Source organism: Anguilla anguilla, chromosome 18 (assembly GCF_013347855.1).
Source record: "Anguilla anguilla isolate fAngAng1 chromosome 18, fAngAng1.pri, whole genome shotgun sequence".
NCBI lineage: Eukaryota > Metazoa > Chordata > Actinopteri > Anguilliformes > Anguillidae > Anguilla > Anguilla anguilla.
The window spans coordinates 10,803,261-10,823,358 of NC_049218.1; the positions used below are offsets into that span (position 1 = coordinate 10,803,261).

Consider the following 20,098-nt stretch of genomic DNA (forward strand, 5'->3'; position numbering starts at 1 on the left):
TTGTTTATTCATATTAACAAATAATATTAATAAACAATCAAGATATTGTCGTCCTTACACAAGTACAGCACAGTCCTTTTCATAACTGCAGGATGCGCCAGTGCGACGTTCCACGCGCGTTTTCCTGTGTGTATCGGGCACATTGTCCACATGGGGGCGTCGTTACTGTTCGTAGCGTGGATGGGCGCAGGCTTGACCTAGAGGGAGGCAGAGCGAAGCGCTTGGGAACCCGCGATAAACTTTGCCGTCTGCAAGCAAGTTGTGCATTCTGTACTCGGCTGAACGAAGAGGGCGCAGAGCCGGGTGAGGAAAGCGCACTGGCTACACTTCTACCCCGTCAAAGCAGAGCGAAGGGGAGAGAGAACGGTATTTGATTGGCGGAGGAGGTAAGAGCCAAAAACTCCGGCCAGGAAACGGCTCGGGTTTCAGGGGGAGTGACACTCCGAGGAGCCCTGGGAGGGGGCTATAGGGAGCGAGTTTGTGGGGACGTAAGGAGAGAAAAAACCTTTGTAAACCTGACAAAGCGTCTGAGATCACAGCAAGTATCCTCGGAGGAGGAGAAGACGTGCAGCCGACGGAGATTCCCAACTTTAATGGATTCTGTTTTTTCGGAGGACGTCGAAATCTCTTGCTCGCTTTAGGCTACGCACCAGTCTACCCCAAAACTGTGCATTCCTTCTCATTTAGGATGAAGTTTGCAGTACATGGGAAGATTAACATGTTTCTGCGTTTTTGTTTATAAGAAAGTACTGAAAAGTTGAAGGGAGAAGTTTGGCGGACGTATCTCTTCTACGGAACTGCGTTTATTTTTTCGGAATATACAATCACAGGATCCCACAAGAATTGTAGACATGCACGGATTTTGGAATTTCAGCGCAAATTGTCCCTGATCTGAAGGGTGGTTCGGCGGATTTTGGGATAGTGAAACAATCGCTGCCTGGCATTTTTGTTGCAGCAGAGAGAAGTCGCCCCATCGGGAGTACACATTCCTCTCTCTGTTCGGCTCATGCACCCGCCTGCCGTTCCGTGCATGTGGATCGAAACTCAACACTTCAGTCCATCGAGGTAACTGTTACCACAGTAGTAGTATATTCAGTATGTTCGTTTTAAAAACACTGGATGTGGAGGTGATTGGATTATTATGATGTAACTTTTTAGCGGTGTTTGCTGACTGGCGCAAATGTAGGCTATTCTCTAAGCACGCGCAATATCTATTGCCAATTAGCTGACTAGCTCAGCATCTTTGAACTCTGGACAAGCATTAGCTCCCTATAGTGAAATATTTCTGCACTTGCCCGTGGACAGTTCAGTTTATTAAAAGCATTTTTGCATTTGTTGCCCAGGTTTAGTTATTTAGCAGTTTATTTATTGATTATTTCAAAGACGTATTTATTTTATATGCATTTGGATGTTACAAAGATACGCAAAACAATCACGTTTTGAATAATACACCTCGATGTAACGAATTGTGGCAGGTTGTGTTTTTTCTTACTTTTCTTTGCTTACTATTTGATTTCGGTGATCTAGGATACTTTGCACTACTTAGCAATAAAACTGTTATGCACTAATGTTATGAAGCAACATGTTTCATCTTAGGAATTTTATTTATATGTATTTGTGAAGTGGACTATATCTCGGTAGCTTGTCTAATCGTTTGTGTGGCCACCTTTTTGTGCAAGTAAACATTTATGGCTAGAATTTCAGCAAGTTCACTGTGCAGCAACGAAAGCTGCCCACTCAGTGTTTATTTGTCAGCTAAACAACACCGATTTAGGTGAAGTCACGGTTTGTTACCGTTAGCTGGGAAACTACCTAAATCATGGCTTTATTAGCTGTATGTGTTCATTAAGGAATTTACTTTTAGTTATTTATTACATATTTAATTTGCTCCGTTGCGTTTATTGTGTCAATTATCTGAGAATGGAGTAGCTTTTTCAGCGTGGAGAGGGGCATAAATCTCTTGAGCGCACTGCCTGCGTTTTCATTGTGAAGAAGAAAAACTGATTTGAATTTCAATAGGAATCCAATCAGCGCCTGGGAATTGCGCTTAGCAGACCCGATACAAATGCAGATTCCCTTTGGTGTAATGACTTTGAGGACCTATTGAGAAGGGCACTCAGTGTCCTGCTGCTGTTGCGAATGAAATAAAAGGGGATATTTTAAAACTGAAATAAAATATTACGCAAAAAGTTCATCAATGCGTTATCCATTATTTAATTAGACTGATACGCGGGAGTCAGGAAAAGCTTAGTTACTAAACATTATTGGAAGGTTTTATTTAGAAATAAAAATGCAATTAAATAGCCTACATTTTGAACGGAGAATACTTTTAACGCAGTTTTGAGTGAGATACTATTGCCTACAAGAAGGCACTTAGAACATATTTCTAATAGCATTATTAACTTTCCAGAGGAGTATTTTACAGGTTCATGAGTAATATGTAGCTACGCAGTTCTATTTAATCGCATTAAAATTTATTGGGGCATCAATGTAGGCCACCAGGTCGTCTCGGAGAAGATAAGACAGCTCCCTCACGTGTGTATCCACAGTGATGTAATTATGCGGGTACATGTGGTTTTGTTTTTCTTCAAAAACTTGAATAACATTTATCGCGGCTCCTTAAAATGCATCGGCAACTATTATGATTCAGACATGAAATAGGTAAAAACAAGCAAAAGCAAAAAAAGAAAAAGATTGATAAAAAGATATGCGTTTCACTGTCTTGTCGGGTCAATATAAATGAACCAGAAACTGTCAACACGTTTGAAAGTTGCTGTCTGCTTGTCAAATTACACGCATTATAAGGGTAAACCAATCAATATATAACAGCTGGCGCAGAAGGCGCCCACGAAACCATGACCACGGCCGCACTGCGTCGAGGTCTAAAAACCAAGATTAAACCGCTAAAAAGCAATTAAACCGGTTGGACGGCAGATGTGTGGCCACCAGGCAGATGCACATTTTAAGATTGGTGGCTAAAATTGGCGTGGTTTTGGTGAGGTACAGTCTGCTTTAGAACTGAGAAACAAATTCTATCAGGAACTATTGTGGTGAACGCAAAGTTTACTGACAGCATATCCGATCATCGGGTCATTTCATCAACTAGGTGATTATTATCAGGAAATTAACTGTATTAATCCACAAGGCACTGACTGAATTAATCGTTGTTGACGGATGACGCCGCAAATGAAAACGCAGGGGAAAACTGAGAGGGAATAGGCTACCTTTAGAATGTATTATGTAGAGGAATTACCGTAGTTTACAATGCTAGATTGTTCGGAATAAAGGCGCATCAAATCTTTATCTTTTGATGAATATCTATGTTGCTTTTATTTTTTCAGTGCTTTATTAGTAGTTACATGCTAGTGAAATATCAACATAAGCGAAATGGTTTTGTGAACTGTGTTCACTCAGCCATGAAACAGCAACTTGCTTAGCAAAGACTTCTACTACTACTGCTGCTACTACTACGACTACTACTGCTAATGGTAGTAATAACAACAACATTGATTGCACTCTAAGGTTTCTGCATCTTAAACAAATCCCTACACGCACAGTGAAAGCAAAAATTTCTCCTTGCATTGTTTCTGGTGATATCTAATATATAAAATTTGCCATTTTATCTGTAACATTATTCATGTGATTTAATATTGCATACCACTGAAGTTGATGGGAAGATTATTTTATTGCCATTTATATGTTTATTTTGACGTATATTTTAATTAGTTGTTTATGTTGTATTTGTTTCTTTTTAGAAATTGTACAGTTTGAGATTTGTCACTGTAATGTGATGTAACAGAGGAAATGGGCTATGTCCTAAAATAAATAAGTAATTATTAGTAAATAAGTAAAATCATTAGTAAATAATTTACTTTTGTAAAGTGAAGATGTTTGCACATAAATCAAGCAGTATATTCACACAAGAAGTAGTTTGATCTACAGAATGAGAAGAAGGCAAGAGTTACTGTCTGAACAAGGGAGTGAGGCAAAGAATGAGTGGAGGAGAGAAGTAGGAGAGAGACCGAGAAAAGACACAAGAACTGGAGTAAGCTCTAACCCAGTTCGATAGTGCAGCCGCTTTAGTGTTGTATGATATGTATAGGAGTGCTTCAGCTCTAAGGTATGTTTGTGGTAAGGCCCGTTCTACAGCATTTCAAAACTCACTCCTGTTTTCTCGTCATCTTTCTCACTCTGTCTCGCTCTGTCGTGTTCTCTCTCTCTGCAGTTTCAGTCCTGCTCCTGTACAGGTTCCTTGTAATTATCAGTGATGGTCATTGTTGTTGTTGAGTTTGTCCCCTTAAGATGAGTAGAGGGTGAAAAAAGCCTAAGAGACTATGGGTGGAAACATTTAAATGTATAGAAAAATGAGTGCACCCAGGAGCAAAATATTCCTGAGAGAAAGAGTGTGTGAGAGAGAAAGCGAGCGAGAGAGAGGTGGTCCAGGGAATACGTCTTTAGTGACATTTTGTAACTGTTGCCTACAAGTTTGGAAATTTGTGTGTGTATAACAGTGTGTATGTGTGAATCTGATCTTTTTTCACAGGATTCTAACTTTTTTTGTGTTTTTTTTTCTTCTTTTGTCTCCCCACCAAATTCTATTCTTTCTTTGGACTTTCGTACCTGCACCTCTCTCCTCTCTCCCTTTCTCCTCTTCTACATCCACTCTCATCCCTGTTTCACCTCTCATCCTCCTCTTCCTCACTTTTGCCCCGCCCACTCTCAGGTCAGGTGACCGGGGGACATTCCTGTGAGTGACAGGCCGGACAGCCTGCAGTTCATGGTTGGGTGGAGCTCCTCAGATGGGGTCAGAGTCCAGGGGGAGGCGGAGGAGGGTGGGATGGGGAAACACGCCCTCCAGTAAGGGAATGTCCATGTGGGCGTGGTTGCTGGGCGTGGTCCTGCTGTCCCTGCTAAGTGTTGCCACGGCGAGGCCGCCCGTCACTGCCACCGAGGAAGAGGAGACGACGCTTGAACCGGAAGGTGAGGAAGAACTCGTATTGGGGGAATGAGAGAAAGAGGGAAAAGGAGAACAAGGCTGAGAGGAGTGGACTGATGGAGGTTTAGGGAAGAGAGCATGTTCATGCTCATGTATGTGTGTGTGCGTGTGTGTGTTGGCATATGTGGGTTTTTGGGGATGGGGGGAGCTTCACTACTCTACTTTCTCTTCCCTTGTGTCAGCCGTCAAAACCGTGACAATTCTGTTTATGCAAATAAAAGCCCCGTTGCGGTGATTTCATTGAAGGCTTGACGCAGGGAACTGAAATGTGCTATCAGAACTATATTAATGAGGTGCCAGAGTAAAATGTTCAGTGTTAAATCAACTCTGACAGAGTATATTTTATTCCGACAGGGTACATTTACACCTGATTGTGCTCGTGCTGTCTTTGCTTGAATCGATTTAACACTGAACATATTACTGCTTGCCCATTCCAACATTTCTGTGGCATTGGTGCTCCTGCCTGGATCGTACAGTGTTGGCAATATTTAAAAACGTGTGTTTACTGAGAAGTTTCACTGAATGAGGTGAAAATTGGTTAGAAGTGAAGGGATTACCCACAAAGTGTGAATGATTAAAGAGCAGGAAGGGCCTGTCAGTGGGTGGGAGTTTATTGGGGCCCTCAGTGAGGGCCTTTCAGGCTCAGGTAAGGGCTTGGCTCTGCTGCTGTAGGTTAGCGGTTCCTCTTGGCTGCAGCCTTTGACGAGAGTTGATGAGAGCGAGAATGTCACATACTTGTTGGGCAAGTGTTTCCACTGAACAGAACCTCGGAGGTTTTCCAGGAAAAGCAAACGCAGTTCCCCAGCGGAGGCGCATGGATGTGGCAGTGTGGTCGCCAGACCGCCCGCTCTCTCTGCTGTTTGCTTTTACGTTGAAAGGGCTTAATTCCTTCATATCGGTTCCGTATCCTGAGACAGCCAGCTGGCAGGCCGCGGTCTGTTTGTGTGCCTCAGGTTTTACAGAGCTTCCTTCAGGATGGCTTAACCTCTGATCATAAAGGCGCTAAGTGATTTAGGATTTTATTTTGGATTGTAATGGCCTATTGGATGTTTTTGTGTTGGCACTATTGTGTGTGTGTGTGTGTGTGTGAGCTGGATGCAGGCTCTGTGAAGCTGGGTACTGTGTGTGTGTGTGTGTCTTTGAGTTAGGCAGTTTGGCTGCAGGCTGTGAAGCTGGGTAGTGTGTGTGTGTGTGTGTGTGTGTGTGAGTTAGGTAGTTTGGCTGCAGGCTGTGAAGCTGGGTAGTGTGTGTGTCTGTGTCTGTGTGTGTCTGTGTGTGTGTGAGTTAGGCACTCTGGCTGCAGGCTGTGAAGCTGGGTTGCCACACCCTTCATTCCTCCTGGATGGGGCCAGAAACCCACTTCATCAAAGTCCGTACAGCAGATAAGGAGTTAAATTCCTGGGATTTGTTTCCCAGGCCGTAACCAGGGGAGGGTCTGCATGATGTAATGCTCGGAAGTGCCCCTGTGGCCCCTGGCTCCCAGGTGGGGGGCTGGAGGGGGGCTCTCTCAGGTAGCGCTCACCCAGGTGTTGTGTTGAGAGATGGTGAGAGATTGTGTCTGTGATGTCACAGTCCCACAGATTTATTCCTTTTTTGGACTTAAAACGTTTTTTTTTTCTTGCTCCTGGTTCTCTCAGTTCCCAATTTATGGAACTTTTTAAGAGGATTTATGCAGGAGCTCTTAGTCATAAGACTGGATTAGGGGAGAAGGGAGCCAGGGTCATGTGACTGCAGATTAGGAAGGAACAGCCAGGGTCATGTGATGAGGGATTAGGAGGAAGAACCTGGGGTCATGTGACAGGGAGGATCTCTGGTCACATGACTGTAAACTGAGAACTCAGGTGCTGTCCTGTCACCTGTACAGGTAGTAAGGATGTCATGAGTGTAAGGCCACCTTGTCTGCCATCATTACCCCAGGGGTGTGTAGTAATACCCACTCCCTCACCCCCCCCCCCTCCTCCACTTGAGGCCTAAGGCAGTGTCTATGGGAGGGGTAAGTGTTGTAGTTTCCATATCAGTTATGCAGCTATGGACTCTGACGGGCATGCATTCAGGTACTGCCAGAGTCTGTAACTAAAGTACAGAATTGTCCTGGTTGTTTTGTTTGTGTTTTTCTCTGGTGTGTGTGTGTGTGTGTGTGTTTGCTGTTTCACGTAACACGTAAAGTATAGCGTGTTTTTATAAAGGCTGAAAGAGATAGCTCTGAACGGCAAGAGTGCTAAACAGGTCATGGGAACAGACTGTGTAAGGAACAGACTAAGAGATCAGACTGTGTGTGTAGAGGGGACAAAGTTTAGGGCTCTGCTCGTCTTTATGTCAATCAGGCTTGGTGACAGAAAGGGGACACCCCCCTCCCCATCTCCCCTAATAATGGTGATGCTAAACACAGTAATTACAGTGCTAATGATGGTGGTGATGATGGCCATAAACCCCCATTCAGAGTAGCTCTTCACCTCCAAACAATTATCCTGGCTCCCCAGTGCTTACCAGAGACTAGTACAGGTATAGAACCAGAATTACAAGATTGGTATCAGAAACAATGGTGAAAAATGTGTGTAATTTGGACTGGCTTATTAAATTGGCTGAATCAGAATCTGTATTCAGACACCATGTTCATGCTTTGTATAAGACCAGTTTTGTTTGTGAGTATGAACACACTGCGGATAGGTAGTAGTCGAAATGTGTCCGTGTAGATTGTTGCATCTTGTAAATAAAATGTATCAAAAAGACGAAGACTTGCACATATTTGGCGAGTGCTGACTTTTTCTCTATTCTTAAAATTGTATTTTTAGCCTTAGCAACCAAAGCCCAGTTGGACTATATTTGACTTTAGTCATTAGAGCGCATCGGACAGCCTTTGTAGCTCTGTATTAACTTTCCACTTTGTGACCTGAAGATTATATTTGACCGGATGGTGACATGTCTGCGGTTGAAGGGTTGTGTTTGTGTGACATTTTGGGGTCCAGTATGGTCACCACCCCATCCTCCTGCACCCCAGTTCCCTGTGGTCTTTCTCCTGCCTCCCACACTATTCTTCCTCTTCATCTGTCCCCCCCCCCTCCTTCTCCCCCCTCCCCTCTGTCTGCACCCTTTCTCCTTCTCCCTCACTCTCCCAAGTTTTCTGTCTCCCTCTTTCTCTTTGTCTCTTGGTCTTTCTGCCCTTGTAATTCTTCCGCAGTGTCTGGGTAATTTTAAACAGCCTGTGAAATCCAGAATTCCCAAACCTGAAACAGTGCTGCTAGAAAGAATGTTCTGGACCCCACCGTGCAAGAGGTCTTCAGCATGTCGGCAGCAGGGGAAAAAGTGCTTCTTTCTTTCTGAAGTGTGTGTGTATGTGAGTGTGTGTATGTGTGTGTGTGTTCATGTGTTAGTATGTGCATGCATGTATGTGTTCACGTGTGCCTGTCAGAGTGTGTTCAGTGGGTTAGGGTTAAGGACGTTGCGGGCAGTTTGATGTTTTAAAAGAGTAGTCTAAACTGTAAAACCATCGACCGTTGAATGTTAAGGTAGCAGCTTATGCTTAGGGTTTATCGTCTGACCTTTTATTGTCTGTGTGTCTCACTGTTAGCAGAGCAGAACTCTCCCTCTAAACAAACTCCTGATCCCTATTTACAGTGCAGCCTGGGCGGCCTTGTGCTGCTGGACAATACGAAATGGGCTTTTATAGCGCTTGTGTGTGTGTGTGTGTGTGTGTGTGTGTGTGTGCGTGTTTATGTGTGCGCGACTATGTGTGCGTACGTGTGTGTGTGAGTGTGTGTGTGTGTGTGGAGAGATATATTGTTGTCTGTTTGACTTGGCTGATACACCTGAGAACACCTAGCTCCGCAATCTCAACCCGGGCTGATAAAGGCGCTATAAAAGAGGCTTTGTTGTAAGATGGTTTGGCCCCGCTCGCGGATCAGCTCGGAGTGTGGACCGCAGACCACATCTAATGAATAAGGTCAGCTGGTGATCTGAGAATCAGACTTTGCAACCAGACAGTTGCAGGTTCAAGTCCATAGCAGGACACTGCCACGTTTCCTTTCACCCTGAATTGCTGCAGTTAAAGATGTATTTTAAATTGATTCAAAATAAAATGGGAGTTTTTTTAATATGATCTCAGGGGTGGGGGGTGGGGTGTAATAAAATAGCACGTGTTAATGCTTCCCTCATGCCAAAAGGGTGATTTAGGAATGACAGTGTTGCACTTGTGACCAGAGTGTTGTGGGGTTGATTCCCTATTGCTGCTGTGCTCTTAAGGGAACGGTCAGTGTTTAAACCCTGAGCAGCAGCCTGGCTCCTGGGTTTGGGGATGTGACCCTGGCTCAGGGTTCGGGTGCGGCGCGTCGGTGTGAGACGAGGCTGGCTCTCTGCCTGAGGGACACGGAAGGGACCCCCGCCCATTCAGATGGAAAGCAGACGAGCGGAGGTGCCCGGATTCGGCCATCTTGTCGGGCTGGCAAGGTGCCCCTTAGTCGTCCGCGGAGAAGCCCGCTTTTTTTTTTTTCGGAAGGGGGCCTGCTTTTGTGATGCCAATAAAGGCTGCAGGAATTCAGCAATTTGAATGCAAAAAGTGGTCGGAGAGATTAGAATGAAAAAGAGCTAAAGGTTAAGGACGTGACCGGTGAATGAGGAAGAGAGGAGGATGAGACCTGGTGGGGGGTTGAGTGTTCAGACTGTGGGACTGGTACATATCTCCAGCAGAGAGAGAGAATGAACAAGGGAGGAAAACTGAAAGAAGGGAGTGGAAAAGATGATTATTAAGGAATATTTTATCATAGATTGTTACATTTTCACAGGGGGTGGGGCTGGTTCTTTTAGACTCTTTTCTACCGTAGACAGTGTTCAGTATTCCAGCACTAACCTCAGTTCCATTAACAGACAGTGACAGACAGACAGCCAGACTGTGGGGACAGCTGGCTGGCTGAATGAGGTAAAGGAGAGATTGATAGTGTGAAAATTGGATTCTCAGTACCTCTGCAGGTTTTCGGGAGCCAGGCGACACCAATCAGAGACTGCGGCGGAGCTGTGAACAACATGTGTGTTTGGGGGGGGGGGGGCAGAGCGGGGGCCAGCCGTCTCACCTGATCATTGCTGAGCTGGCCGATAATGGCCGACAGTCAGCTGTCTGCGTGAGAGACGAGCTCACTTCAGACTTCTCTCCCAGGGCAGGGGGGTGGGGCGTGGGGGGTTGCAGCCTGTGTGTGCGGGTTTCAGCGGGTTTCAGCGGGTTTCAGTATTGTCCGAGCCTTCCTGGAGCAGAAAAGGAGGCCGCGTTTCTCTCCGGCCCTCAGTGAGAGACGCGGCTTTCTTTCATCCGCATTCGGGCCATCGTGTGGAGGAGAGGGAGGGACCCTTTTCTGGCCGCTTGTCTGGACAGAGGTGCGGAGGTTCCCATGAATAATCTGGCATCCTCAAGGTGTCAGAGGGGTCGGGCAAGGGTCAGGGGCAGGGTCAGGGGTGGCCTTTTGGGGGAGGCTTGCAGGCAGGGGTGATGAGGTGAGAGACATTTGTCACTGAGATAGGGGTGATGAGAGATGGTTTTAGAGGAAGACTTTTTAAATGTTAAAAAAACACTCTTTTTAGTTGTTTTAGTTTTTCTTACTAGCTTTGGCAATATGTAAATTATATGCATATTTTGCCAATACATCACTTTGAATTGACCTGAGTGAGAGAGAAAAAATACATTTTACAGTTTGTTTCTGTTACTGGTTTTTTTCTGTAAAGTTTGGAAAATGTATTTAAACATTTGATATTATTAAAATTAATTAATTTAATAGAATTTAAATTAGTCAGAGGAAAGGAGAGTGTGAGGTGCTTCACAAAGACCAGATGACATTTGTAGTCTCTCTCTCTCTCTTGCTTAGGCTTTCTCATTCAGTATTTGATATATATATATGTATGCCCTGGCCTGTTAGCCTTGCCTCTTGTAGCTCTCATTAGTCTGTCTCTTGAAGCAGTGTCTCCTGGTGTAGTCCTAACTGCTGTACAATATCAGACGGTCTCCGCGCTGAGTTGGAGCGACAGAAACACCTAGCAGCTTGTGCGCTGTAGAGAGAGTGAGCCTTTCCCCTCAGGCTTTCATCATGGAGTACAGGGAAGCACACAGTCAAAAACGAGCAATAAAAACACCTTAGCAAAAGAAAACAAACAAAACAATCAAAACATTCATTTCGTGGAATGAGAATTCGAGAGTAAGAATTCAAATTCCATTGATCGATGACGACACTCTTTCCGAGACTACGCATTCAAAGGGAGAAACAAAAGCTTAATTATATCCGGAGTGAAAAAAAAAGAAAAAAGTGGTGTTACCGGAACCATACCTGCGTGGGGCAGTGTGCCCGGGGGGAGTGTTTAAGCTCACGTGCTCTGGCCCCAGTCTCCCCTGTGCGAGTGAAATGGCTTTCCCTTCCTGCACAGGGGAACACTGAGTACACAATGGGGGTGGAATGCTTTTTGGGGGAGGTGTGCTGGAACAGGAAATGCTGGGAGTGCCTCAGTGTCTCTAATTATTTCTGTCTATCTTCAGCCAAAAACGCACGAGACAAGTCCCGAACACGTTTTCTTCCCCCCCCGTATCATTATTAGTTTTTATTGTTGCTAAAGACTTTTTTTTTTCCCGCTAACTTCATTTCATCTCACCCCCTTTTCCTGAAAAGGAACACACACGTTCCTTTTCAGAGTGTAATAAAAAGGGACTTGAACCCTTGCCAATTTTTTTGATAATAAAGGGTTTACTGTGCGTTGAGGTCTACAGACTTGAGTTGACTCGGAGGTACATGCAGTTAGAGGACTGTGTGTGTGTGTATGTGTGTGTGTGTGTGTGTGTGCGTGCGCACGTACGGTATTAATAGCAGTTTTTTGTGTTGACTCGAAGGCTCTCTCGTTGCCCTCCTTCTCTCTGTCTGTCTGGGAAGCCCGCCTCTATTCTACGTCTCTTTCTCACGCGGACTGCTTTTCATTCTGTCGGGACGAGGGGGGAGGGCGGAATTAAAGGGTTAATTCTGGCCAGCACAGCACTTCCCCGCGCTCTTAATTCCATGCACTTTGCTGGGTTCATAACTGCATGCCTGAGCAAAAGGGTGTAATTATGGCTTACCTGTGAGAGTAAAGTGAGCTTAATGTGGGATCCTCACAGGGTTACTCCAGTCGCTGCTGCTGCGATCGTCACTGTTTATTAATTCATATTTATGATAATATTGTTATTGTTGGGGCTTCTGTTCTGCCTGCATTTGTTTTAATTCAGTGCATCCATGGGGTTTGTGGTGGTTTTTTTTTCTTAAAACTGCTGCTTCTTCCTCTCCCACCCTCCCTCTTTTCTGTGCACCCTGTCACCATTCCTACACCTCCTCCTCCTCCTCCTCCTCCTCTTCCTCCTTCTCCTCCTCCTCCTCCTCACTCCGGTCTGCAGAGCCTCCGACAAAATACCAAATCTCTAAGCCGACAGTGTGCTCCGTGCACCCCGGTGAACTGGTGAAGCTCAGCTGCCCGCTCCCCGAGGCGGGCACCGTCACCTGGACGAAAGACGGCTCCTCTCTGGGGCCCAGCAACCGCACCCTGATAGGCCAGGAGTGGCTGCAGATCCGCGACGCCACGCCCAAGGACTCGGGCCTGTACGCGTGCACCGCGGTCGGCCCCCTGGGCAGCGAAACGCTTTGCTTCATTGTAAACGTCACAGGTGAGTCGTCGGCGGGAGCCGCCGCGGAAGCAGCGGCGCGGGCGGCGCAGTCGCCGAGGGCGACGGGCCTCTGGGGGGGGGGGGGGGGGGGGGCAGGTTTAGGAGCGGGGTGGATGGGATTTGGTTGGGGAGCGATTGGGTGGTGGTTGGGTCGTGGCTTGTAATTGACCCTGGATTAAGAATGCGAGAACATAATGTTAGATGGCGAGAACAGACTGTTCAGCCCCTTCAGGATCAGTATTTTACCGCTGATCTCCAGTATCAGGCTCGATGTCCTGTCTGGTGCTGAACACCCCCGGGCTTCTCTGCTTCTGCCACAAGCCCTGACAGGCTATTCAGTACGTTAGCGACTGGTTGGCTGGAGTGGCTGGTCTGAAACCGAGCAGAGATGGGTGTTCTTGTTGCCTCTACCCTAGCATTATCCTCAGTTATCTAGAGGGACACTTGCTGTGTGACAAACTGGTGAACTCCACCCCCTGACCCTGCACACACATCTCAGATCTTGAGGATGGACTGCGCCCCGTGTTAGCTGTAGAATGCAGTAGACATTGCAATTGGGTTATAAGCTTTTAGCTCTAACGAGAGCTGATGTTTTGTAGCTCTACGTTGAACACGTCGCTCTCGCTGTTGTGTAGATTTTGAGGTTCTCAAGCTTGTGCTGTAGTTTTGTTTTGCATAACCTTTTCAGGGCCAACTTTTTGACTGGGTTGAGCATGTAAGGGCACTGTGGTGAAAGAGACATTTATAGAAAAGGGAGGTTGAGTTTGGCAGCGTCACCTGCTGGATTGGATTGGCCAAAGTTAGCGATGCTCACCGTCCAGCTGTTGGTCTGGTTCGTCATGGCAGCAGGTCCGAGCGTTCTGAGCCCCGCCCCTCCAAGAATCGCATTTCTGCGCCTCGAGCTTCTCGCTGGGGTGGCGGCGTTCCGAGCTCCAGCGCCCCGAGCGCGCCCGCATGATGATGGCAGCCTTCCACAGCGCCAGCGCGCCAAGGCCGCGCGCGCTATATTTAATAACTGGGCGGAGGCTAGCCCCGTGCGCTGCCATCCACCGCTTCATTTTCCAAACTCAGGCGCCCCTGCATGTGCAGCACAGCGCTGCGGAACACCTCACGCTGCAAGCTCTCCAGCTCCCGCCCCTCGTCTCACACCAACACAGCTTCGTTAGGTAGGGTTAGTTCCCAACATGGTGTACGTTCTGTGTAGTGTGCTGCATGCTGAAGAGTCCCAAGACAGTAATCTCACACTCGCAGTGCAGTGTTGGAATTCTCAAATGTCATAAAATCATGGGTTCTGAAATGAGGGGGTGGAGGGGGGGGGGGGGTTGTAACACTGACCAGACAGACAGTCCGTCTGGTTCACAGGCAGTCAGTGGGTGTACAGAAAGGCGGACTGATTTGGCGAAGGTTGTTACGTTCGAGCAAGTTGAGCGTGCGTGACCCCCAGCGTTACTAAGAGGAGAGCAGCTCCACACGAGCAGGTCTATCCTGAGTCTGTCAACTGCAGCCGGGCGGAATTTTGAAAGAGGTTTCTTTTAAGTGGTTGAGCAAGCCTTCGCCTCTGTTTTTCAAAGTTTTGAAATTCGAGAACTATTTCTTGTAGTGTGTTCTTACCAAACCTGTGTGTGCGCATGTGTGTGTATGTGTGTGTGTGTGTGCTCACATGTGCGTGTACTTCCTTAGACATGTTGACACTGTGTGCTCTTCTGAACGGGCGGTGATCTCAGTACTAAGCACCGTGTCCTTTTGCAGACGCCATCTCGTCCGGCGATGATGAAGATGACACCGAGCGGTCCGAGGACGTGCCCGCCGACGGCGAACAGATGCGTGAGTACCTGGGGTGCGGGGGCGGGGCCGCGGGGGCGAACAGATGCGTGAGTACCTGGGGCGTGGGGGCGGGGCCGCCGACGGCGAACAGATGCGTGAGTACCTGGGGTGCGGGGGCGGGGCCGCGGGGGCGAACAGATGCGTCAGCCGGAGTCGGGAACGGCCGTGCCCTCCTTTTTTTTTTCTTCTTCTGTAACCTTCCTGCGGTCCTTAATCTGCAAAGCATGATGGGAATGTTGCTCAGCACCTATGAGCTTTGTGAGAAATGCCACAGAGCTCCCTGCTGTTGCTTTCCCCCAGTGCAGCAGTAGATCTGTAGCGTTAGCGTTAAGAATTGGCAGAGAAAAGTAATAAAAATTGGTTCAGAGAAGTAAAAAAAAAAAAAGGTATGGGCTGTTCAGTCAGGTACTTTAGTTCGACCTCTGTGAATGCAAAAATGTATGAGCACAGAATTTATGTGTGTGCGTGCGCGTGTGTCTTTATCCGACTACGTGATGGCAGCTCCAGACTTCTTGCTGCTGTTATCAGCAGGTGATGTGATTTTAGCTCCGGGGGCTGCAGACTGCTTTGACGGCGGTGGAGACGTGGGGGGGGAGGGGGGGGGAGGGGGGGTGCTGTTTGTAAGACGGGCAGGCACCTCACAGTCAGCGTCCCAGCGTCTGCAGATTCCTCGGATTCTTTGAGTGCGCTCAGGTACAGGGCCTGGAGGGCACTATCAGCTGGACTCCTCCATTATTAAGCCCCCACATGCTGTTTGTCAGATCCCTGATGTAAGACACGTTTTGGAATTAGGATTTGATAAAGATTTTGGGGGGGGGGGGGGTGTGGAGAAGACAGGGCTGCTCGGAGTTCTGGGAAAGTAGTGGGGGGTGGACATGGGGGTGGGCGGTGAGAGGGCACATAAAGTGGAGTAAAGATGGGGGCTTCTTTGGGTTGTTAAATTTCTCCACACAGATCCCATTGCGTTGAGGGTCTCTCTTCGGCACAGATGGGCCATAATTGCTAGAAATTCATTAAGTATGTTAAAAAAAAAGAACTTTAAAAAGTTATGCTGGTAATAAAGCTGTTTGAAAACAAAGCACAATCTGTTCTGGCAGGGATATCCAGTTTCGTCCTGGTGTTTTGAAAAATCAAAACCTAAATATTCAGAAAAGAAAAAAAAGATGAAGGAGGGAGGGAAAGGCTTTTAACTTTCAGGCTCTGGTTTAGATCAAGACCAGGCCCAGCCTGTGTGTGTGTGTGTGTGTGTGTGTTGTTTGTGTGTGTGTGTGTGCATGACTGCATGTGCATGTATGCGTGTGCGTGTGCGTGTGTGTGTGTGTGTGTGTGTGTGTGTGTAGTAGGGCCCTGCAGGGTTGTGTTTCTGCCTTGTCTGGAACACAGTCATATCGCTTTCTGAAAGAGCTAAAACAATGGAAAAAATTCTTTTTTGAACCATTAAATAAATAAATTATTGGATAGAGCTTCTCTTTGAAATAGAGTGCAAGTTATTGGAGGAGACGTCGGACTCTCGCTTAAAGATGATCAACAGGTTTTTGGCAGATGATTTTGAATTTGAAGAAAAGGCCAAACACACAGTTTTTTATGCCTTGTTGGGGAAATTCTTGCTTATTTTCTTTCTTTAAATTTGCGGCTGGGTGCTGATTTTTAATGTGGAGCAGAGCTGTTGCCACAGTGGCAGTTGACCGTGCGCGTGCTTCGACCGGGGATGTGAATGCAGTTCTGGTCTTAACAGCTGTTAGTCTGGAATACGGTCTGCCACAACGTCCATCTACAAAACAGCTCACCTGTGGGGCATCGTGGGTAAAACTTCTCTGTGAGAAGGGGTCGAAACAGATTGGGTGGCTAAACAATGCAGAGCCACTGGAGTAGAAAAAAAGAGCGTCCTGTTTTCAGGATGGGAGCATGTTCCATTTGAGGATCGGGAACGTCCCTTTTTAGGAGAGGGGAATGTCTGGCTTTCCGAATAGGCGAATATCCTTTTTAGAGGAACATTCTAAACTGTGGATGCTGGGATGCTATGTTATAGCTTCCTAACATAAACCATTCATATACATGTGAGGAGAATGTAATATACGTAAAACTGAGTAAGGGCTCAGTAGAGTATGGACAGAATTCAAAGGAAATTTGGAATGAGGATGAAATCAGCAGGTTGTAGGGTCAGTTAAGGAACAGGATGAATGGGGCATGTCTGTGTCAGGGGGGGGGGGGGGGCGTGGGGGGGCTATCATCAGGTGGGTGGGCGGCTTTGATGTCCATCTCCTCCAGACAGGTTCTCTGGGAAATGCGGTTTTGTGTATCAGTCTCCCCTGGCCTGGCTGCAGCTGCCCCAGCTCGGGTCAAAGTTCAGCTCGGGTCAGAGTTTTAAAATAAAGCGAAGGGACGCCGCGCCTGCCGTTTCATCTCCAGCGGTTGATCTGGGACGGGGAATGAAAGTAATTGGCGTGGTCCAGCGGCGGGGAGGAAGCGTCTGTTTACTCCCCGATTATGGAGGTATGCGCGCGCTGTCCGGCCGCGGCTGCCAGCCGAGACGTCGGATCTCTGTCGCAGCGCAGCGCGGACGCGACGCGGTCGCCGCGGCTGAGGGGGAAGATGAACAGAGGAGAGGAGGTGAAAAAGAAAAAAAGAAGAAGATGAGTGGAGGTCAAAGGAGAACACTGCTTGACTCAGGGTTCTCATGAAGACCCTGCTCTCTGGCTGTTGGCTGCTTTTTTTCCCCCCTTTGGGATTGGGGAGGCTCTGTGCTCCTTCGAGTGACTGTCCTGGCTTTTGGGCCTTATGGGCTCCACCCCTCCGCTCCAGGGTGGGAAGCTCACAGTTAGCTCCTCCCTTTGCGGCCTGTCTCTGTCCTCTTAACCCCCTTTTCTCTCCTTCTCTCTCTCTCTCTGTCTCTCTCTCTCGCTCTCGCTCTCACTCCCTCTCTTACTCTCTTACTCTCTTGCTTTGTTCTCTTGAAAAAAATTTTCGATATCAGTTTTCTGAACTGGCATAGCAAACATTCACATTGCCAAAGAGTGTTGCATAATGCAGTGTCAAAAGTGGAGAATATGTCATGCGGTAGAAAGAATAAAGGAAAATAAAATTGTCACATGCTTCATTGGCCCAACACATTTGAGTATATTTCCTTTTGCCAATGACAAGAAATCTCAATCAATAAGGCACAAACGTGCACATCTCTGTCTCTCTGGGAGAGTTGGGGAGGTATTGAAGTGTGACATGGCAGTGATTGACACCAGTGGGACTCCTCCCCCTCTGTCCCATCCCATCCCATCTGCTAGAGTGGTCAGGGGGTCATTCACACAGGTGTAAGGGTTTATTTTGGATGGAGTGGCGGGTGGTGGTGGTGGTGGGGGGGGGGGGGTTTCTGGGATCTCATTAGAGAGAGAGTAAAGACAGGAAGAGAGAGAGAAAGAGAGGATTTGTTTGAATTTCTCATAAAATATATTTTCTGTCATTCCATTATATATTCATAGTATATAGGTATTACTCTTTCCATCTTTCTGTTTCATTCTGTGACACTATATTGCATTTTAATGTTAAATGTCTCTATTTTGGTACTCAGAATGCATTATGCTAATACAGCAAACTGGATACTGAGAGGAGAGGAGGTGGCACTGGACACAAAGACAACTGTCTTAAGTGTTTTGTTGTGTTGTAGTTTATATGCGCACCGTCTGAAATGCTAATGCGTTGCCCTGTCCGTCTTGCCTACTGATGAATTGTAATTGAATCATTTAATTGGATTGCATTATGCTGAACGGGATTGGGCTGAGCTGAACCGATTTGAACTGATTGAAGTTAATGGAGTTAGATAACACAGAGGGTATGGGAGGCCAGGCTGGGTTTGGGGAGGAAAAGGGGGAGCAGCCTGCTGAGCATTTAGGCCCTGGAGATGGGGGGGGGGGGGGTCAGGGGGACCTCTCAAAAAGCAGAGCAGTCCTCTCAGCTGCATTCTCTTTACCGTCCCGAAAGCAAGTAAATCAGGTCGATAAACGCGGGACCTGTTCTCCGTCCAGAGATAAGACAACAGAGTCTGAGCAGAAGGTATTTCGCTAATGAAAAAGAAAAGAAAAAAAATAGAATAAATAAGAACCTCACACAGAATGAAATGAAATTGAATTGGACGCGGTGGTCTGGTTACCTTCTTGGCAGCGGTTTTGAAAGTTCCCCCCGTAAGAAGCGGCGAAGAATTATTGCGAAGAAACCGAATATGTTTTTGTTTAAGTCCCCCCCCCCCCCCCACCCCCCCCCCCCCCCCCCCCCCCCCCCCCCCCCCCCCCCCCCCCCCCCCCTTCACGGTGAGCGGCGGGCCTCTTGTTTAGCGGACGGTTGGTGTGCTGAGGCTCTCCTCCGGAGTGTGAATAACCGTTTTCGTTTGCCCCCTCGGTCACGCCGGGCCTGTTTCCCCCTTCCCCCCCGCCAGCCCGGGGGCCCCATTTCCCCCCTCGATAACAAAAAACCGCGAGTTCTCAGTTTTAAGATAAAACGAATGGTCGAAGTGAATTTTCCACTTTTCGGTGGTGTAGCTGTACAGCTCCTCCCTCGTCTCCCCCCAGCCCCTCTGCGTCTCTTCCTCTAATCTGTGTGGCTTCTCTGTGGCGGTTGTGGTGTTATCTTTGGAATGTTGCCATGACGATCAGGTTGGGGTGAGCACGGAGAGACGCAGACAGCGGTGGGTGGGGATTGGAAGGGGTGGGGGCAGGTGAATGTGTGGGGTCTGTCTGACAAGGCTTTAAAAACTATTGTGTTTCTCAATTAGTGTGCACTAGTTAGGATTTAACTCTGTCTGGAGGCTTGTTTTAAATGTTTAAATGTGTGGAGCTGAAGTACCTGTAGGCTGGAGTTTTCATTTTCCTGCCAGCTGTGAACTCAGCTGTAGCCTGGCCCGCAATAGAACTCAAGCAATACAACCATGGAACACAAACATGAGAAGGGGAGAGAAAGGGGAAAGCAAAATTGTGACCTGATGAAGAATTCCATTCCACTAACATCTGTAATTCCATCTCTTGACCTGTAGGGGCACCGTTCTGGACGATGCCGGAGAAGATGGAGAAGAGGCTGCACGCCGTGCCCGCCGCCAACACTGTGAAGTTTCGGTGTGCGGCAGGGGGGACCCCCCGGCCCAAAATGCGCTGGCTGAAGAACAGCAGACCCTTCCGACAGGAGGAGCGCATGGGGGGCTACAAGGTAACAAATGTCAGCCTAGGGACTCATGGGAAATTGAGTATGTTGACATGACTGCCTGAACGAAGTGAGGTGAAACTACAGAAAGTATATTTGTAGTTGCACCTGCGGATTTCCCAATTGTCACAGCTGTTCTTTATCTTCTTTCTTTTCTTATACATTTTAACATAAGGTTTTTAATGAAACACACACTCCATCGATGGTGAAAGAGGGAAAAAAATAAAAAATTCAAAATGTTCAAAATTAGCTATACACTACAAATAAGGCTGCGGACAACCTATATGGCTTCATGGCGTCAACAGAGAGACATAGCTTGAGCTGATTGGACTAATTTCTTCTGGTCTTAAATCAACATGATATTTCCTTTACATTGTTTGGATTCATGATTTTTGTTACGATTTCCTTCAGTTGCCTTTGGCAGTATGTACTGACTTCTG

The 20,098-nt window shown here is 47.2% G+C and overlaps 1 protein-coding gene across 6 annotated transcripts in view; it reads left to right on the plus strand.

Annotated features, from left to right (window-relative positions):
- Positions 1 to 246: 246 nt before the first annotated feature.
- Positions 247 to 20,098, plus strand: part of fgfr2 (fibroblast growth factor receptor 2) — a 49,180-nt gene continuing 29,328 nt past the window's right edge. For 2 of the 6 annotated variants that reach the window (XM_035400266.1, XM_035400267.1), the window contains exons 1-5: positions 247 to 1,065; positions 4,724 to 4,980; positions 12,387 to 12,653; positions 14,403 to 14,477; positions 19,495 to 19,664. In XM_035400266.1, the coding sequence (XP_035256157.1) occupies positions 4,800 to 4,980; positions 12,387 to 12,653; positions 14,403 to 14,477; positions 19,495 to 19,664 (693 nt within the window). In that variant the 5' untranslated portion in view covers positions 247 to 1,065; positions 4,724 to 4,799. Of the gene's footprint in view, positions 1,066 to 4,723; positions 4,981 to 12,386; positions 12,654 to 14,402; positions 14,478 to 14,517; positions 14,573 to 19,494; positions 19,665 to 20,098 lie in introns of those variants that run through there. The other 4 variants (XM_035400264.1, XM_035400265.1, XM_035400268.1 and 1 more) reach the window with 3 other exon arrangements.